The sequence below is a fragment of the Solea senegalensis genome, linkage group LG6 (genome assembly GCF_019176455.1).
Source record: "Solea senegalensis isolate Sse05_10M linkage group LG6, IFAPA_SoseM_1, whole genome shotgun sequence".
NCBI lineage: Eukaryota > Metazoa > Chordata > Actinopteri > Pleuronectiformes > Soleidae > Solea > Solea senegalensis.
The window spans coordinates 11,061,194-11,080,932 of NC_058026.1; the positions used below are offsets into that span (position 1 = coordinate 11,061,194).

Below are 19,739 nucleotides of genomic sequence, written 5' to 3' on the forward strand. Positions count from 1 at the left end.
ATGTACATGGGGGATAAGATTTGTCTTTTCTGACAAGACAAATTGTAACATTCTTCTTCTTGTTGAAAGCAATATTATAGTTAATGAGTTGTATGTTGACTTAGTGTGATGTTAATGAGTTTTTATTTAATCAACTTGACTTTTATAATGATACTTAGAGTAATGTGCTTGCTTGAAATGATCCAGTAAGTGTTGTAAGTTTAACAACTTAACCTTCTGTGTTGACACAATATGTTTTATATCAAGTTGAGTTGAGGCGGTTTTTGTAATAATAATAATAATAATACATTTAATTTAAAAGCGCCTTTCAGGTCACTCAAGGACACTTTACAACACGATAAAATTAAAAACACACAATTTCGTAAAAAAAGAAAAAAAAAAGAAAAAAGGCAGCAGGTGAAACTTTGTTTTTACTTTTGTTCAAACAACCTGATGTGATGCGTTAGTGTGTCCATGTAAATGACGAGGTAATGATGATGCTGTCTCATCCTCACATAAAAACCAAAACAGCCAGCTGTTCAGACAGAGACCCAGAAATCCCCAGAGGGTGATCCCTCACCACCGCAGGTCTAAAATCTCTCCCTGCCTCCATCTCTCCGCCCCACACACACACACACACCGCGCGCGCGCGCACGCACACACACTCCATCTCTCTCATTGCCGAATGAGGACTCATGCGACCGTGGCAGATCGAGCCCCAGTGTGTGTCCTGGAGCTGAACCAAGGTTCGGTCGGCGTGTTCCTCATCCTCCTGCCCGGCTCTGGTTCGCTGGTCTGGCGACTGCTCTCCTTTGCCGCGCTGCGCTGCTTTGCGCTGCGTCGCCGTCGCCAGCGGACAGCGTGCCAGGTATCATGACGCACCACAAAAATTGTGGCACTTTCAGGGAATTTGTCTGATGAATGTGGCTGTGCTGTGCTGTGCCCACGAGGTGTGAAGTCGACTTTCCCCGCGGCTTCACCTCTGGACGGAGAAGCCGCACGAGATATGTGCGTCATCGCTGCCCTGTGATCCGAGTTTGATGATGTCATTATGTGTTTCAGATAGATCTGCGCTCTGCTCCTGATGACTGTCGCGTCTGCGAGAGCGAGAAGATCCGCGCTCTGCCAGTGCTTCGCAAACTTGGACCGTGTGTGTGTGTGTGTGAGTGAAATCTCCGTCAGTGCTGAATAACGACGACGTGTTGGACCATGATGTGACTCCACCACAGGACTAAACTGTTACCACATCAACTTTTTCCTCCAGCAGCGGAGATTACGGCTTTGACTTGAAGGAAAGTGTGTTGGAAATACTTTTTTCTTATTTCTTTTATTTATTTATGATCCCACTGGAGTGATTTTACTTCCCAACACACAAGACGAGATGCGTAAACGAGCACAATGCCCAACAATGGGATTATAAAGTGCACCATGTGGAGTCTGTCGGGTCACTCTTGAGGACCGGGGTCCGCTGCATGCTCTGCGGGTTTATGGAGACGAGCAGCCCGAGGATGGCGGCTGGGACCCGGGAGCCGCCGGTGAACTCTTCTCCGGCGGTGGCAGCGAACGCTGAAGGCGAGGAAATCGAGGTTCTGGAAAGTACCGACGTCCTTCCAGTGGCTCCAGAGGACGTGAGTCAACTTGAATTCTTCATTAATGACAATGACTTTTACCTCTTATTTTCTCTCAGCTTTATACTGAGGCAAGGTCACGCACACACACACATACATGAGCCTGAAATATTCTTTAAGTGAATTTGTCTCTATCTGTTCGAAAATAACAATTAATGCACAACATTGCTTAACTTAAATTAACATCTATTGATGTATTGAACACCTATGCCGTCTCTCCAATCTGCTTTATACATCTGCACTGCAGTATATATCTTTGATAGAAATTAAATATAAACTAAATATACAAACATGTGGTCATCAAATTAATAACAAATACTCTTTAGGGTGAAAAATACCCCCAAAAACCTTTAGGGAATATTTATCAAGTTTCTCAAAAAACAAAAATTATTACATTTACATAAGTGAGTAACGACTGACCAATTGTCCAATTACAATTATTTCTAATTGGCCCAATGTGGCCCCATTAATCAGTCTACCTACTCCTACATGAAGTAAAACTTCATGTAGGAGTAGGTAGAGTAGGTAGACTGATTAATGGTAAAATTTAATGATACCAGAAGGTTTTCCATTTTTGAGACAACACACACACACACACACACATAGCACTCTCTCTCTCTCCATCAGCCCTCCCAGACTCTCACATTATAAGAGAACCCTCTCATGTTGCCTAATGATCCACATGTTGGTACCTTATTATCTTCTGCTGCGGCTCATTGACCATGATGATCAGATAAGAACAGCATGCAATTGCAAGACCGCAATTAAGGCAAATGCACACCAAGAGAGGAACATCTATTAGTCCAAGATTCATCATTTCCAAACAGGTGGTGCTCTCCACTGTTGCACCTGTTCCTCCTCTGCCTCTCATTCATTCATTCATTCCTCTTCTTGCTCTTCTTTTCTTTTCTTGCTCCAGCAATGGAAGTCTATGTTTGACAAGGTATGTAACTCCAATCTGAGGTGGTATGGAACTTTATTTACCAATTTGCACGTTTCACTAATATTGTGGAGCTGTGTTGTCATCTGTGTGTGAACTGTGGACGACCTCTGACTTTAACTCAAAGCCATACAGATGTGTATGTAACACATGAAGCACTGCAGTGTCCCGCTTAAAGGTCATGATACATCGGGAGGGTTTTTGGAAGACTTCAAATGCAATTATGTAACAGGATAATAATACTAAAAGTGAGCAAGATTCAAATTTTCAATCAATATCAATATTTTGTACTATGTCGGTAAATTACATTCATACATTGTGTGATTTTCTTAACCCATTTTCCCCTATGTGTCATGACCTTATACATGCTGTAACACTGGCTTAAACAGAAGTGCCTTAAATCTGCCCTGTAGGAAATAATGTGTTAACTTTTGACTTCACAACAAATGTATTTTTTTAGATTTAGATTATTGCCTAGTGTGGTTTTAAATCCTTGGCCTAAACTGGGTGTAACATTCATGGCATAATAAATAACTCGAGCTGTGACTTTTGTCACACCCGACTCCTGTGGAGGCGAGAGCTGAGCTGGACTCTGTGGGCGTGTTGTCTGCTGTGCTGACACTGACCCCAACAATGCTACTAGTGTGATACATAATCCTGGTTGTATTGATCTGACAGTCCAAGCTAACACACTCACACACACACACACACACACACACACACATTCACACTCAAATGCAGAGATGACGCAGCCAAGAAACCCCATGAGAAGAAACATACAGACTGGCTATTCATGGAAACAGCAGGTTGGACCGACAGACGGTAAATGGACCCCCTACACACACACGCACACACACACACACAGCAACGCCACTCTGTCAGTCTGCTACAGCACCTGCCCCCCCGAGACCCCCAACTTTCTCTTGGGAGGGATTTGTATATATGTGTGTGTGTGTGTTTGTGTGTGTGCAGGGGTTAGCATTGATGTGTATAGGTTTGAGTCAGAGGCTCGTGTCAGGCTTACTCATTCAGTTGGAGACTGTGGTCCCATGGGATTATGGGAAATGATAGTCGGGGTGTGGTTTTGCCTGTGTGTGTATTATTAATGGAGCATATTCTATGGACAGGCATTGAGAGGGCCTCTCAATCCACTGCCTTTATTCCCTCAGATGCCGCTTTTGAGTTTCCTCAAGTGGACGTCGGACCCACACACACAAAATGTGGGTCGTTGAAATGGTGAGGTTGCCACTCAGTCTGGCACATGTATGTCCTCTCACTCTTATTCTCTTCTCCCACAATGAGCTGCTCCATTTGTCAGTTGGGCTGACCTCGGAGACCCCTGGCCTTTTGGGAAGTGACTAAAGAAGAGAAATGAAGCGGCCACTGAAAACCAGGAAACGATGCATTTTTAAGTCAGGCTATTGCAACAGATGTCACAGCACGAGGAAGAGAAGATGAATGCTGCTTGAAAACAAAGAGCAAGAGAAAAGGTCTGGACTTTTATTTACCCAACACAAAGATGAAACTTGTGCATCCATGCATGGAGGCATGTGTTATTTATAGCAAAAGTATTTGCCAGGTTGGCGAGGCTGGATTATTGGCGTGTAAGCCCAGTCCTGGCACACGCACACAGCACACTCTCATGTGCACCATGACTGATGACAAGTAGACAGAGAGAGCTGGTGGTGAAGATATGGACTGTCTATTAGCTGAGATCTGCTGAAAGCTATGGCAGTGATGTGTTGAGCTTGCGCTGCACTGCAAAGACAGTAAAACTTTCCACGGTCCACTGGGGGAATCAACATGGCAGGATTTCTCCGTGTGTTCTCATGGCCAATTTGACTATGACAGCAGGATCTGTTAGTGGCCAAATCTTTTGTGTTGTTGTGACTGTAATAACCCTAAAAAAAGGGTTTAATCTAGAGTTTAAAAGAGTTTTTACCAGTGGGAATAAAATTGGCATTCACTCGCAATTGGCTTTAGTGTCATTTCCAATTATTTCATCTTTCGGTCGTTAGAATAGCCATGAGCCATGAGTTGCCATGGGTTGGCACGTTATGTGGAGGACGGAGCGGTAGAAGATGAGTGAGTGAGTGAGTGAATGAGCATAGTAACCATGATAACATTTTCACTAACATCCATCGAGTTGTCGTGTTCTTGTTCCTCTGACTTCGTTTCCAGTGCATTTGTGATGTCATAGTGTAGGCAAAGGTGATGCAGGGTCTTCTTTTCCTCCGCATGTGTTTCTCTTCGGACAATGTAGCTCTTCTTCGCCATCGTCCTCTTCGTCATGCTGCGTTGTTCTCGTTGACATGGTCGCACACTAAAGTTCTTCCTCGCCTGACAGCTCTTCCTCTACTGACACTGTTCTCTTCTTCTTTGGTAGGAATGCGTCCTTTGCCCTGCGTCCTTTGTACCTCCACCCAATGGTGAAGTGGGATACTACACGGTCCTGATGCGCGAGTATACCACAGACTTAAGGTGAAGTTTGGTGGTTAATATTAGACTGCGCCACTTTGCCACAGTCTAGTGAATTAGGTTGGTGCTGGCCTGACTACCAGGACCAACTGAATGACAAACCTCCTACAAATTAATTTAGGCTTTGGCGTGCATTAAATAAGAGTTTTGTTGGATTTTCATATTCTTACAGCATCAAAGAGGGGGTTTTTGTACAGTCAGTTGCATCTTCTCATCTCCTCTGGTAATCAGCTCTGGCATCCCTGCCTTGTCAGTGTCCGAGCTCCTTTTATTGTAGTCCTCCTTCTTCCTTTCATTTTTTCACTGTGGCTTTCCTTCAGCACCAAACCTTGTCATTTATTAGGGATGAGCCAGTGCGATATTGATTATCTGTATTGGTCTGATACTGGTCCAAATCACTGGATAGGATATTAGGAAGGATGGCAAATGGTTCATTTAACAAAGACTGTAATGAGAGACATCTGCCGCCAGTGTCATGGGACATGGGTGTTAGGGATTTGTACTTATTTCACAATAAAAGAAGAAAAACAATGGACTGATACCAGTATTGGTTGATACAGATGGCTATGATATCGGTATCAGAGATGAAAAAGTGACATCGAGCCATCTTTATCATTTATGCAGGCTCCTATGTGAACTTGGTATGCACTGCTATCAGTTTCTGGGTTTCAGGCCATATGAATCAAAGTGCTGCGTGGGTCTGTTTCGCCTTCTCCTTCGCTCCCCTCTGCCGTCCCCAGGGAGGATTTTGTTGCTTTCCTCCACAGCGTTCAGAAATCAAGTGAGCAAACCTCAGAATGCTTTGATTTGTGTTCTGGATCACCTGAAACAAACATGTGGACTGAACGCACACGGAGACAATGTCTAATGAAGCAGAGGAGATGTTGTTTGGAAGATAGCAGCTATTTTGTTATTCCACAAACACATACACACACACACACACACACACAGAAGAAGAAGAAATGGAGTCTGTTTTGGGGTCCCCACACTGACTGTGACTGATAAACAGGGGGTATTTTAGGGCATGCACTTCATGCCCTGGATTTATCTGGTAAACAGAATTAAGCATATTTATATCACACGCCAGAATGAACCAAACACATTAGTTTTGTAGTGAAAGGCACATCAGACCAGGACTGTGAGTGGATGACATGAATTGGATTCTTTTTTTCGTAGGTTTAAAAAAAGAGAAGACGATAAGGATTCTGTTTTCAAGTTCTCCCCGCACTTGAGTGTGATTATGTACAAGGCGGTTACAGAGGTGGAAAATAATAAATTACTTGTTGGTTTTTTGAGTACTTGAACTTCTTAAAGTAATTTAAAAGAGGACAAGTGAACGATGAGGACAGGTGAACGATGAGGACAGGTGAGCGACAAGGACAGGTGAGCGACGAGGGACAGGTGGTGAAGACAGGTGGCGGCGAGGACGACAGGTGAACTATGAGGACAGGTGAATGACATGGACAGGTAAACGATGAGGACAGGTGAATTGGCACTAATTAAGGTCCCTGAGTGAGTGAGAAAGTTGAAGCATTTGTGACCTTTGACTAATTTTGACTGATACGTGTGTTTACATATTTTATTTTGGCAGCAGTTTAATTTGTAAAGCCTTGCCTTTAATAAATACAATTATTGTGAGATTTGTGTCCCCTTGTCCTTTTTGCACGACACAAGAAAGAACCTAATTTTTAGACCAGAACTTTTACTTAAGTATCAAAATAGTGGTACTTTTAATTGAGTAGAATATTACAGTACTCTTTCCACCTCTGGAAGCTGCACCTACAGCGTTGATGCAAAAAGTCAGTATTCAAAATTTACTGGGAATGTCCTGCTGCTTGTGCTGTAAAGCCTGACAGTGGAAGTCCCCCAGGGTTTCAGACTGAAAATATGGCTCCTAGATGAAGTACTTGTAGAAACTGGATATGTCAAACCACACTGCAAACCTGTTGTGGAAACACTCAACTGTCTTGTGTAGTCTTTAGTACTCTGAACAGATGGCTGTTTCATGGAGCCTTGCAGTTTGAATATCTTATAAAAGACTCCAACAATCAGGAAAAGTGTAATATTTTTGTGTTTCTCTATAATCCATATGTGTGTCCCCACTTGCCCTTGTGTCGACAGCCCGCTCACAATGGTATGTTGAAATGCCCCCCCCACCCCCACCCCCACCCACAGGAGCTTAGAGATTAAACACTTTCACATGGCTGCATATTTTCCATATAAATCTCTCCTCCTTCATGTCTTGCTGGGAAAAGCCTCTGAATGTGAGCTGTGAGCTCCTGTCAAGTTCTTGTTGGAATTCCATCTCTCATCGTCTCATCACTTCCATAAAGTAATGAATGTGAGGTGCGGTGTTAAAATAGCTCAGCTCACGTCATTAATTAGAAAACCTACAGACAATTCAGTGGCGGGGAAGCCACCTGTTCCCGGTGGGCCTTGTGTTTCCCAGGGTCCCTGTCATGTTTTTCAATGAGCTTATTATTTAGACATGCAGTGGCCATGGCTGAGAGAAAAGGATGGTCATTATTTAAAGCCATTTTGTCTGGCAACACCGTCTGGCCTCACCCTCTCGTGCACAGCACAGCTGGCATCGCCTCAGTGTTTTTTTTTCTTTTTTTTACAAGTGCACTTCAAGTGAACGGTCCAGTGCCCTGGTAACTGGTACTTAATGGAAAAGACAACAGGGAAACCACAGCTGCGCTTAGTGGTGCATGCGAGGGTGACATGTCTCACCACACCCTGTCAGTTTTACCTACATTAAAAGAAAAACGAGGTTCAGACAATGAGATCATGAACGCAGTCACTGCCTCTAGTGACAGTGAAGGCAGTGAAGATGATATGCAGGTTGCAGGTTTCAGGTTTGGGTCTTTGAGTCGGGCGAGGACGCAGCTGCAGCGTCTCACTCTCTATCACAGAATATTTTCCTGTCATCACAGTGCTGATGATGAAATTATTATCAAAATATGGTCTTTGTGATTGTTTTCACGTTTCATGTTTCTGTAAAGTCCAGTTTTCGCTAACAGGCAAAGTCGGGTTCAGTTCTGTGCATCATGCTGTTGTTTGCGTTTCCTTTGATTAATTCACTTTGTGAAGGGTACCAACATTACTGAACCGTTCCATCTCCTTTTTAATGGGATAGGCAAGCGCAGTGTTCTGACTCTTACATTAAGCATTTACCAGACACTTTTATCCAAAGTGACTTACAAGAGAGGAATAAGCTACATAGAAGAAGTCTTGGAAAGAAATCCACTAGATAGGAACAGTGGAAGATGCACTTGCAAGAGCTGGGTCTTCAAGAGCTTCTTGAAGCTAGACAGGGACGCCGGTGTTCTGGTAGCACTCGGTAGGTCAAAGAGTCTGGATTGTCTTGTGCGGGGTGTTAGCCAGTGAAGCTATAAACACTGCACTCTGTTGATTGGTCGACAGAGAATCATCACTTACACGTTACGGTAGGGAAAAGTGGTGGTGTCTTATCCTTCTCTTGTGATGAACAGCCACATGCCAAGAAGAAAGCACACAGAATGCCGGATGTCCTCGATTGTAACTCTCTGTTTACTGTGTTGTGTTCTTCTTCTCCGTGGAATTTATTGGCGAGCTACACTGTGTCACGCTGGTGTGACGTCAAGCTCTTTATGTAGCCGCTTAAATAGTGATGTAAAAATGTATCCGGCCCAAATACACGCTAGGGCAGATTGTATCATCGTGAGCTGAAGTGCACTGTTATTGCTCTTCTTTGGGCTTCTTGCATTTGTAATGTGCTGATCCTTTGCTCTTTTTCCTCTTTTATCCATATTCTCTGTGCTATATTGATGTGCTTATCAGCCTAATTGCCATTGACACATACACAGATGGTGGGGGTCACAGTCTGCTGACCTGCTCATTTAACGCTGCACCAGTGATTGACACCAGCTGAGTCACGGCGATAACCCACTGACAAACAGAGTGAGCTGATATTGAACTGTGTTGTCTCGATTTTGCATAAGTAGCCATCAGCAGACGGTGCCTCAAACATTTTTATTGAAAGATATAATCAAAGCTCATCTTTCCCTGTTCCCCCGCCGCTTCCCTACTCGGCTCTAAATAGATTTCTTTAATGAAAGGCACAGTTCCAGTTAGCAGAGTGTGAAAACAGCCTCTCCTTTTATGCAGAGGCAAAAATAGCTGCTGTGCGTGTCGATCTGTAAATGTGAGAAAGAAGATGTGCCAGTTTATCTGTAATTGGCCACAACAACAGTTTTGTCTTCGACAGTTGAATGGTTCGGTGTTTATTAAATACACTTTTTGCGTTTATGTGCGCATTGTAATTAACCCACCAGGCCTGTAAATGTAAATCAATTATCAGAGGTCGAAGGAGGGCAGCGGAAGTGAAAGCACACAGCACCTGCAGGGTTGGGAAGTCGGGTATGCCAGCTGTCATTTTGGATTAACTGCTGTGCAAATGAGTTAGTTTTGATTTGTATGCTCTCTCTATCTTCTCTTTCATCTGCCACTCTCCACTCCCCTCCCTCCTTTTCTCTGTTTCATCTGCTTGGTCTGAAGTTGGATTCCCCATCAGAATTGAAAGGATGTCAGTCTTCAGTCTCCGTCTTCTCATCAATACTTTCATGTCATCTCTTCTCATTAGCTCTGTTTCTTTGTTTTCTTCCATTGCCATCACAAAAATGACAGTTTCACAACTGGTACTGGATATAAAGCACTTTTTATGCTTGCAGAAAGGTGTCTTACTTCCTCTTCACTTTTAAGTTGCCTGTTGTCTTACAGTGTAGGCTAAGGGCATATCATGACAGTGTTTGTTTTAAGGTGTTCATGTGGCAGCAGGACAACATTCCTTATCTTTAACTTTCCAGTTCAGCAGTGTCCAGTTTTTTATTTCAGTCTGTCACTCAGTGAAGGTCCACATATTCCCCAAGGCTGGATGTGTAATAACTTTCCACAGGTTGTAGTTACTGAGCTGGTGACAGAGTAACACATCACACCGTCACTAGGGATCTGTGTGTGTGTGTGTGTGTGTGTGTGTGTGCGAGAGAGAGAGCTACTTGTGTTTTCTGTCATTATTTTGTTTTTTTTACGTACAAATTAAATGTACAGCTCAGGCTACTCTTCGTTTTTTCTTTCTAATCTTTTCCGACATCTATTTCGCCTGGCCTCTGCTCGTTTCTTTTGCTTTTCAATTAGTGACAGTACCTGGTACTTTCCTTAGTACCTGCTCTGGCGAGGTTGCAAACGAACTGAGCACTGATTGGTCAGAGTGTCACCACTGGAATAGGCACGAGCAAGACATCTGACACAAGAATCAAACTGAACAATGCCGAACTCTAGATCAGTTAAAAAGACTTAAAAATCCTGAACACGTTCGTTAATCTCCAACATTGAGCAAGGAAACAAGGAGTCTGGTGTATTTAGCGACAGCACTGCCGAAAGTCTGTGATCCAAAATAAACAACCAGTGTTTACATTTATGGAGAAGTCAAGTTATTTTAAACTAAATATTTAACTTTAGTTTAAAATAATAGCTATTAATGGAAGTATTGTTTGGGTTTGCGACCAGGTCGGAACATTTGGGGATTAGGTAAATTTGACAATCTAAATTGACTGTAGGTGTGAGTGTGAGAGTGGATGGTTGTTTGTCTCTATGTGGCCCCCTGTGATGGACTGGGGATCTGTCCAGATTCGCCCTATGTCAGCTGGGATTAGCACCAGCACCCACCACGACCCTCATGTGGAGGATAAAGTGATAGAAGATGGATGGAAGTATTGTTTGTGTTTCAGTGCATGGCTTACTAAAGAATCAGCTAATGGACTTTTGGCCGGAAATTGGAAAGCTCTCAGTCCTGGTTGATTTCGCTCCAGTAGTTTAGGTGAGTAAGCAGTGATTTTTGCTCTTGTTCCTTTTCACGCTGCAACAGCTTAAACTGATGTGCTGTTTAAAATGTTTTTTCTTTTTTTTTAAATTGTAGATGCATTTTGGATTAACATTAGCACTGTTTGTGCTAAACTTGCTGACTAACACACATTAGTTCTTCTTCATCGCAAGGCTGCGTTTTCTTTTAAAAACAGCATGTTCACGAAAGCGATGTGTGCATGCAAGCGTAAAAAACAAGCTGTGTGCTTAGTTTCAGAAAACAACAACGGTGAAAAGTAAAAGGAAAGACTCAGAGTGTGTTTCAGTGAAGCTTTTCATCCACAGCTGATAGTCGAAGTGTGGCAGAATTTGTGCATTTTAAATGAAAATGTAGTAGTATGGATGTAGCCTAAAGGTCAACTTGGGTTTGCAGCAGTAATCTCAGAACCTTTCAGCTATTGTCTGATGATGATGATGATGATGATGATGATGATACTTACATCAGCAGCAACTCAATACAGCACCTTCTCCCAAAATGGGGGGACACCAAGTACATAAAACTGGAAATATATATGTCAGGACAACCTGGCCTGGCCTGTCCCACTCCGTGTCGTCTTACAGGGCAACAGTGCCGTGAGATGCCATCAGGGCAGAAGTGCTGAAGTGGCTAATTCTGACATGAGAAACCATATCACACAACACCAGCTGGCCAATAGAAACTCCTGCCATTTTTGATGCTCTGCTTACTTGCTGTGATGTTTCCTGAACACGCACATCCTCTGTCTTTGCACCAAAGCTATTGCTGACTGCAGGTGTGCTTTTCGTGACGATGTTAATAAGATAAGATGCGGGGCGGGCACGTACTGCTCTTTTGCACCATGCAATCCGTCGGTGTATGTCATATTGGTCAGATGTCGTGTCTGTGATTCAGTGTTGGAGGCTCACGCCAAAAGAGGGAAATGAAATTAGGTTGCAGATGGAGTCGTTCCCACAGATTATAAAATGTAGTCGCGTTTACTGAGACGAATCTGGGAGGAAAAAAACAACAACAACAATAAAACAGCCTTCAGGATAATCACAGATGGGAGAATGCTTTTGGCTGAAACCACAAGACATTCTTCTAAAATAAGGAGATTTGGTTTTGCATCTGCCTTTGTTGGTGCTCAGTTTGGAAAAATAGGAAATATAAATAGTGTTTTGTTCTTTTTTAACAACGAGCTACTGGGATGTTCTCAGGAGTGTCACGGCACATAACTCTGACCACGCTCCTTGGTGAACTGTTATGATCGTTCTGTGCTGTGGGGGCAGTAAACGCTCTATTTATTGCACCAATTTGGAGGTTTTTCAAGAGCAGTAACTGTTGAATTTTTTACTTGCTGTAATTTTTGCTGTGGTTGAATAGTAACCTTTAGGAATGACAGGTGTGAAGAACCATAATCGTGGACATTAGACTTTTACACTTTTCTCAGGGATTGATTCTATGATTTCTATGATACAATCACTTTAGTTTCCAACTACCCCGTTAGAATCATATCATCCACACAGTGAATGTAAAAACACGGCTAAGTGGAACCTTCAGTCTTTCCCGTTCAACATTATGACCCCGACAGTGTAATTTCATCTCATAGAAATCTTTAGGGATAGACGTGATGGAGTGAATTCTTATCACTGTTGCTGCACATATACTGCAGCTCATCACGGTGCCTGTCACTGTCTGACACTGAAGATGTCATTATGATAAAAATGCTCTCCTTGAGAGAAACCGCTTCCAAGGTTGTGATAGCTCATAGTTATATAATAAGTGGGTATAAGAATCAATTTTATGTGTCACTTTTTACACGAGAGCTTTTTAAAAAGCAAACCTTTTAATGTGATGAATGTGACGGTGTTTGTGTTCGTACAGATACATCATTGCATTATGGTCTTTGGTGAAAATCAGCATTAAGTGGTGTGTGCATCATGTGTGTATATGGCAGCACAGATATTACAAAGTAACTCTAACCCTAATCTGTTCACACAAGATTACACAAGTCCAAGTCCAGTGGGAGCTTCTGTCAAATTTAAAGGGCTGTCCACAAAAACCCATTCTCCTTTATTTTAAAGGTATAGTGTGTGACATTTTGGAGGGTTTTGGCAGAAAATGAATACACTATCCGAATATACAACCGCTTTAAGATGTAGTTTATGTCGCCTTGGAATAAGCCTTTCATCTACTTGTTTCTGCAACAGCCCAAATGGACAAAGCTAAATCTTACTTTCACTGTGGATCTCAGAAACAGTCTCACATTTCTCTGAAATTTAAACTTTCATCATTTGTTTATTTGTGTAAAACCCCATAACGGTGTGTCTCTTGTTGGGTGCAGAAGCTTCGTTGAGTCTTGTTATTGTTTCAACAAGGGAACTCTAATCGCTGAGACTGTTTCTTACTTGCTGACCTTTTGAAATTATAGGGATAGGATTAAGAAAAGTGCACCCGTATGGATTCTAAGGATGAGGAGACATGAGAGTGATTGACCTCCTGGTTGTAGCTGACAAGTAAAAGGTCCTGCTTGCAACATAAGCTCTAAAAACAGCCCAGGAAGTGAAATGTCAGTGATGGCAGAGGGCAGGTGTTGCTTGTACAGTTAAAATATGCCACTTTACTCCCAACAGCCTGGTTCTTTTATTTTGGCCCTTGTTCCCATTGAAGATTGATAGACAGATTGAGGGGTCCCACTAGATGCAGATGGTAACCTTGTAAATGTGTCCAACAGTCTCACAAGCTCCCCCCCCGTCCTCACCCTCACCCCTTTGCCTTTCTCCCCATTTTTGTTTCTCTTTCTTCTTGGGATTTGAAGAAAATAAGTGTAGGGCCTCCCCTCGGGGCAGCCTCAGCCTCGGGTCCATTTGCCAACTATTAGAGATCATAAATCTCTACGGTGAATGGAACTGCTGCTATTACTGGTGCAGGTTTTTGATGGTGTTGTTGGGGGAGCTGACCTCAGGGCAGGCCTGCAGCAGAGGAAGGAGCTGAATGGGGTGAAAGACAGCATGGGCACGGCTCATTAAACAAATGTCTTTTTGTCTGCCTTCTTATTCTGTGAATAGCTGCTGGATTTGTGCAGCAGTGAGGAGATGTTTGATCGTGGGTCTGGTCTGGCGGTAATGAGGGGGCTCTCACCTCGCTGTAAATGGGAGGTTTGGGGTGAAAAGGTCACCAATCTCTGTCTTTGTCCCTGTCTGACCTGCCTGTGCCCTGTGCATGAGTGACATGGATACTCCAGCACATCTTTGTGTGTGTGAGTGTTTTTGGACTTGTGTATGTGACCTGTATGTCTTACAATTGTGTCTCAGTGAGAATGACATTAATGGCTGTTGTGGTTATATGTGGTCCCATCCTGATAGGACTTATCTTAGATATCTTAGATATGAGCTCCCAAATGGTGGAACGAGCGCCCCATCAACATCCGGACAGCGGAAAGCCTCCACATCTTCTGCCGCCGACTAAAAACACATTTCTTCCGACTTTACCTTGACTGAGATGACGGCGACAAAAAAACAAAAACTTATACATCGCACTTATGACTAGCACTTCATAGTTTGGCTTACTTGAAGCTCTTACTTCTAGCTCTTATTTGTACCCAAATGTTAAAATGCACTTATTGTAAAAGTGCTTTTGCCCATTTTTCCACAATAACTTCCAATATCTGGCAGTTATTTACAAATTACTGCATGTTAAAGTACTGTTTTAACAATTTAGAACAGATTTTGCTTGTTAAATCTGAAATTTGAACAGTATAAAACACAATTGTTTGAGTCTCCCAGTGTTTCTTTGTTTCTCAATGTCCAAAACAGGACAAACAATGGAAACTATGTATTGGTGTTCTTCCAACTCTCTCCTCCGTGGTGACAAAGGTGATGATTCTCTGGCTTCCTGAAACAGTGGAATTTTTCCGATAGCACAAAACGTCGCGTAACTACGATCATGCAAAGTGTGCTTGTGCAAACGTGTCATCAGTGATAATTATGCTCAGTTTTACAGGGTTTAAATCTCAGCTATGAATTGAGGGAGACCCTCATTGTCAGTGATGCTTAAGACATCAAACATGATCATACAAAACAATGCACAAGTGTCATTTAAAACAGTTCCAGGATTTTAGTGGGTGGTTGATGAGTAAATTCCTAAAACTATCAAGCGAAACAAAAGGAATTTTATTGTAGGTCATGGTGCAGAGGATTCTAAGAGGCAGTTTTCCCCAAATTCAGTCCTAACATAAGGGCAAGAAGTAATATGTCAAAATGCTTTAAACAAATGCCTGTGATTATTTCACCTCTGCGTGAGAGAAGGCCAGCCAACTTTATCATCGAGGATACAGTGATAAATGTTCTAGCTGTCACCCGTAATGATTCTCAGAGCTGAGTAATAAACAGAATCTAATCTGGTGTGATGGCAGCAGCATGTCTAATTATGGCACCATAATCCTGAACTCCTAAAAAAGTTGATTGACTTATATGTTTCTTCTAGTTTTCGGTGTTTGTGTGTGTGTGTGTGTGTGTGTGTGTGTGTGTGAGTAGTGTGTCTTCATACATGCTCTCTCTTGAGTGGGAATGCTTTCACAAGCAGCGACAGGGGGTAAAGTGTTTATTTGAACACATTGAAGAGAGCCCGCTGAGGGCTGCTCAGCTGTCTGCTGCAATCCCCTCTGTTTCTGGAGACACCCTGGAGGTAGTACAGAGCTCTCCCCCCCTCCCTCCCTCTCTCCTTGTCTCTCCCCCTCCTGTAAGCTATAACCAGTCTGTCTCGCTCCATCTTGCCTTCTGTCACACAACATCAAATCTCTGTCTCTCTATTCTGCCCCATATAGCCACTTGTAGAGGTCTTAAAAGTGATCTTTTTATCATAAGGATTAATATATGTGTACTTACAGTAACAAACATACAGTAATAGATTAAAAACAGTTGAGGAAATGAGAGACAGGGATACATAGAGGGAGAATGCAGCGTTATTTCACTACAATTATGGATGTGTTGTATAATAAACACAGACTGGAGGCATTCAAATATGTAAATCCATGACTAACGGATGGAACAGAGGTCTACTCCACATAAAAAGCCTTTGAGGATCATTCAGGCAGCTAACTCCAGTCTGCTGCTGTATCCAATTATATAACACAACATGTAGATATGTGCATATGCAGCGCTGTTATATTCTGTATTCCACGTGATGTTTGATCCTCATACAGACACAGACACAGACATGTTATTAGTGCCTCACATTGCATATACTTTAGTGCATGTGCTGTAGCATCAACTCCGACGCAACCTTTTGATCGCGGCAGTGCTTGCTCTCTGCTGCGTTTCTTAAAACCCTGGCATCCACCTGTAGACGCTGAGTCTACATTCCTCTGAGGAAGGTATTATCATCCATCCTCTCCACCCCACCTTGTAGGAAGGAAGCATTTTCCTCATAATCCAAGCTAGTTCATTGTTCGCACTGAATATAAACCGTTGGCTGTTACTCTTTTAAACATTAGCTTTTATGTTGGAAAAAAAAGTCACCAGTTCTGACAGGCGAGTGCGAGACACACTTGTTTCTGCATTTGTTCTGTTCAGTGAGCGGCAGAACGGCAAGTTTTTTTTTTTTGTTTTTTTTTACCTAGATGGAGGCTGTGCAATGTGTGACGGAAAAACAATGCTGTCAGAAACCACAGCACATTCAGTGCAGAAGCAACTGTTAGAATCAGTCAAACAGGACAGGCTAAGTACAACGTCTGTGAAATATCGGACTAAGCTGAAGGAAAAAGGATAAAAGACTAAAACCAGTTGACACCAGACAGAATACAAATATGGTTTAATAACTGTGCTTAACACACTTTCCACCCCTACCACCTGTTTTTCAATATGCTGCTGTTATAATAATAAATGTGTGCCTTTATTCATTCAGTCAATTGAAAGCAAAAACAGTGTGGATGACACATGAAGGCAAATACATCATTCATTCATGAAGTCATTCACTCCGTACGTTAACATGCACAGTTTATTCGAGTGAAGGCCGTAGCCCAACTAAGACAGGCAACCGGACAACTTGCAGAGGCCGAGTATCGAAAATTGATTTATTGGCTGACTCCGTCTCCATAGGTGGTGCTGTATCTCCCTATAAGCTAGTGCGTATTGAATCAGTTTCCTGTTGACCTTTACGTCGCAGTCTATACTTCGTCTCCTTCTACTTCTGGATAGAAGACCAGGGACGATATTTTGGTGTATGCACAGAATGCCAAGCCCGATGCCAAGTCCGACTAAGTGCATATAATGCATATGAGGTATGTTAGTCTGACTAAGACTAGCTCAGTTTTAATCGGACTTACCTGTTTATGTTTAAAAAAATCCGACTAAAATTGGACTGATTGTGACAGTTAGCTTAAGCTGCTCTGGAGCAAACTTCATGCAACGAGTCTGAAAGAGCTTTTAGATATTATTATCCAGAGGCAGTAGGATAAGATATTCCAATGCTTGATATATTTACAGTGTCTGTATCAAGTCACTTCTTTATGTATGGCCTTTTGCTGCTGTAGCCCATCTGCTTGAAGGTTTGACATGTTGTGTGTCCTGAGATGGTCTTCTGTGCGCCTTGCTTGTAATGACAGAACTGCCACTCTCAGGATTTTTGTTTCTCTTTTTCAGACCATCCTCTGTAAACCCTACAGTATAATATCTGTGTGGCTCAGCAGTACTCGAACCAGCTCGTCTGGCACCAACAACAACTCTTCGCTCAAAGTCACTTAAATGACCTTTCTTCACCGTTCTGATGCTCAGTTTGAAGTGCAGCAGTTCACCTGACCATGACAATGTCTACATGCCTGAGTTGCTGCCATGTGATTGCTGAGTGGATATTTGTGTTAGTAGTTAGTAGAACATGTGTACTGGAAATCGTGGGCAGTGAGTGTAGATCTAAGTGCCAGTTTAAAGCAGTAATATGTTTTTTGGGGGGACTAAGTTACAGAGGAGAAAGAGGATTTGTGCAAAAAACCAGTGTAGTGAAGCATCTGTGTGTTAATGAGTGTTCATGGATGAGGCAGAGACAGCGATCGGGGACAGTGAGTGGGTGTGCAGTCTTCTCCTGTGGTGCTGGGTAATAGATATGGCTGACTGTGGAGCGAGCTGCTGTGGTATGATGTGAATTAAGTGAAATATTGCTGCTGCTTGGTCAAGGCTATTAATACTGCATCACCTAGAAATGTTCAATTTGGATTTCTTTAAAGATGCTGTCAGTTCTCCACTCTTTTTATTTGGAAACATTTTCCCAGTGTTTTCCTCTAGAGTAAATTGCTCAGGGCACAGTCCGTTGAAGTTTTTTTTATTTATTTATTTATTTTTTAATATCCTGGTTTAATTAGTCACCGGAGGAGGAGGCAATACTTTTTTATACAGCAATGTACAGGCTGTTTGCAGGGAAAATAGAGCTTGCACATTTCACACCTTCAGGACAAACTAGTGTTACGCCAGGTTTCCACTGAACATGCGTTTCAAAGCAGCAGCAGCAGCAGCAGTGCAAACCGCTCAGTCCTGTAGTATCCATGACAAAGATAATAGATGAGTGCATTTATAAATAAAGTAGTTCATGCACAGTCAAAAAGGCTGCTTTATTTAATTCCATATAATGGAACTTAAGACCAATGAGAGAATGTGGCACTGATCATTATCTTGTTTAAATCCCCCCTTCGTGCTCAGATGGATTAAAAAAACGACTCTGAGATCAAGTTCTCTGATATCTGCCTTTTCCAACGATTCCTTTATATGATCGTAAGTGTTTTTTTGTATAAATGTGTCATGAGCAAAATCTCAGGGGGAAATGTTAGAAATCACATTTAAGAAGCTGAAACCCCTTGCTTTAATCAAACCAATCAATCGATTATCAAAATAGTTGATGATGACTTTAGTTATCGAGTAATCTCGTCAATTAATCTTATCAATGAATCGTTGCACTTTTACTCCTTTGAGGCACAAGTCATTTAGCCGTTTTAAAAACATTCAAAAACATTTCCATGGCAGAAATATTATATGCTGAGGCAGATTATTTATTAATATATTTATTTAACTGCGTCAGATTTGACCTTTTTTCCGTTTCAATATCCGATCCAGTAGTGTTTGCCATTACTGGACTGACACCGCGTGCGTGTGCACGTGTACCCACCGAAGACATCTTCACACTGACTAACGTTGCCTGGTTACAGGCCAGTTGGCAAGGAAACGCTCACTGCCCATGCTAATTTGCAATAGCCTCAACCAACTGTGTGTGTATATATGTATGTGTGGTTGTTTATGCGTGTGTGTGTGTGTGTGAGAGGGAGAGATGAAGGAGGGCTTCTAATCTGTCAAGCAAGACAGGTGACCCAGCGCTCTGTTGATTTGCCCAGACAGACACATCAGTCATCCCTGCGGCCGCCGTGAAACACCTGCCTGTCTGATAGAAAAATCCACCACCTCTCTGAAATCCAATCCAGGTGATACCTGAAAAATATCATTCTGAACCACAAATCAGAATTAGCAGGAGCAATCTGTAATTCTGTGCTTTTGTGTTGACAAATGTGAGAAAAAAAAAGAAATCTGTCAGCATTGTGATATGATGAGGAACTACCCTTGTTGCATTTTGCTGAGTATATAATGCACAACAGTGAAACATGAATAATCTGGAGATTCTTTTTACTCCAAGACAAAAAAGTGGAAAGAACGAGAGAAGGAGGACAGAGAGGAAGAGCGCAGGTGAGAGAAGGCAGACGAGACATTCATTTCTCATCATAGACGACAGGAGAGCAGCAGAGAGAGGGCGGAGAGAGCAGGGAATGAAAGAAGACAGATGAGGAGAGGAGAGAAAGGGAGGATAAGAGAAAGAAAGA

The 19,739-nt window shown here is 42.5% G+C and overlaps 1 protein-coding gene across 7 annotated transcripts in view; it reads left to right on the plus strand.

The window, feature by feature from the left end:
* rhbdl3 (rhomboid, veinlet-like 3 (Drosophila)) overlaps positions 1 to 19,739 on the plus strand; it is a 49,445-nt gene that overhangs the window by 1,070 nt on the left and 28,636 nt on the right. For 2 of the 7 annotated variants that reach the window (XM_044029133.1, XM_044029135.1), the window contains exons 1-2: positions 393 to 847; positions 1,042 to 1,607. In XM_044029133.1, coding sequence (XP_043885068.1) covers positions 1,452 to 1,607 — 156 coding nt within the window. In that variant the 5' untranslated portion in view covers positions 393 to 847; positions 1,042 to 1,451. Of the gene's footprint in view, positions 1 to 392; positions 848 to 1,041; positions 1,608 to 2,526; positions 2,551 to 3,350; positions 3,370 to 7,149; positions 7,160 to 19,739 lie in introns of those variants that run through there. The other 5 variants (XM_044029130.1, XM_044029132.1, XM_044029131.1 and 2 more) reach the window with 5 other exon arrangements.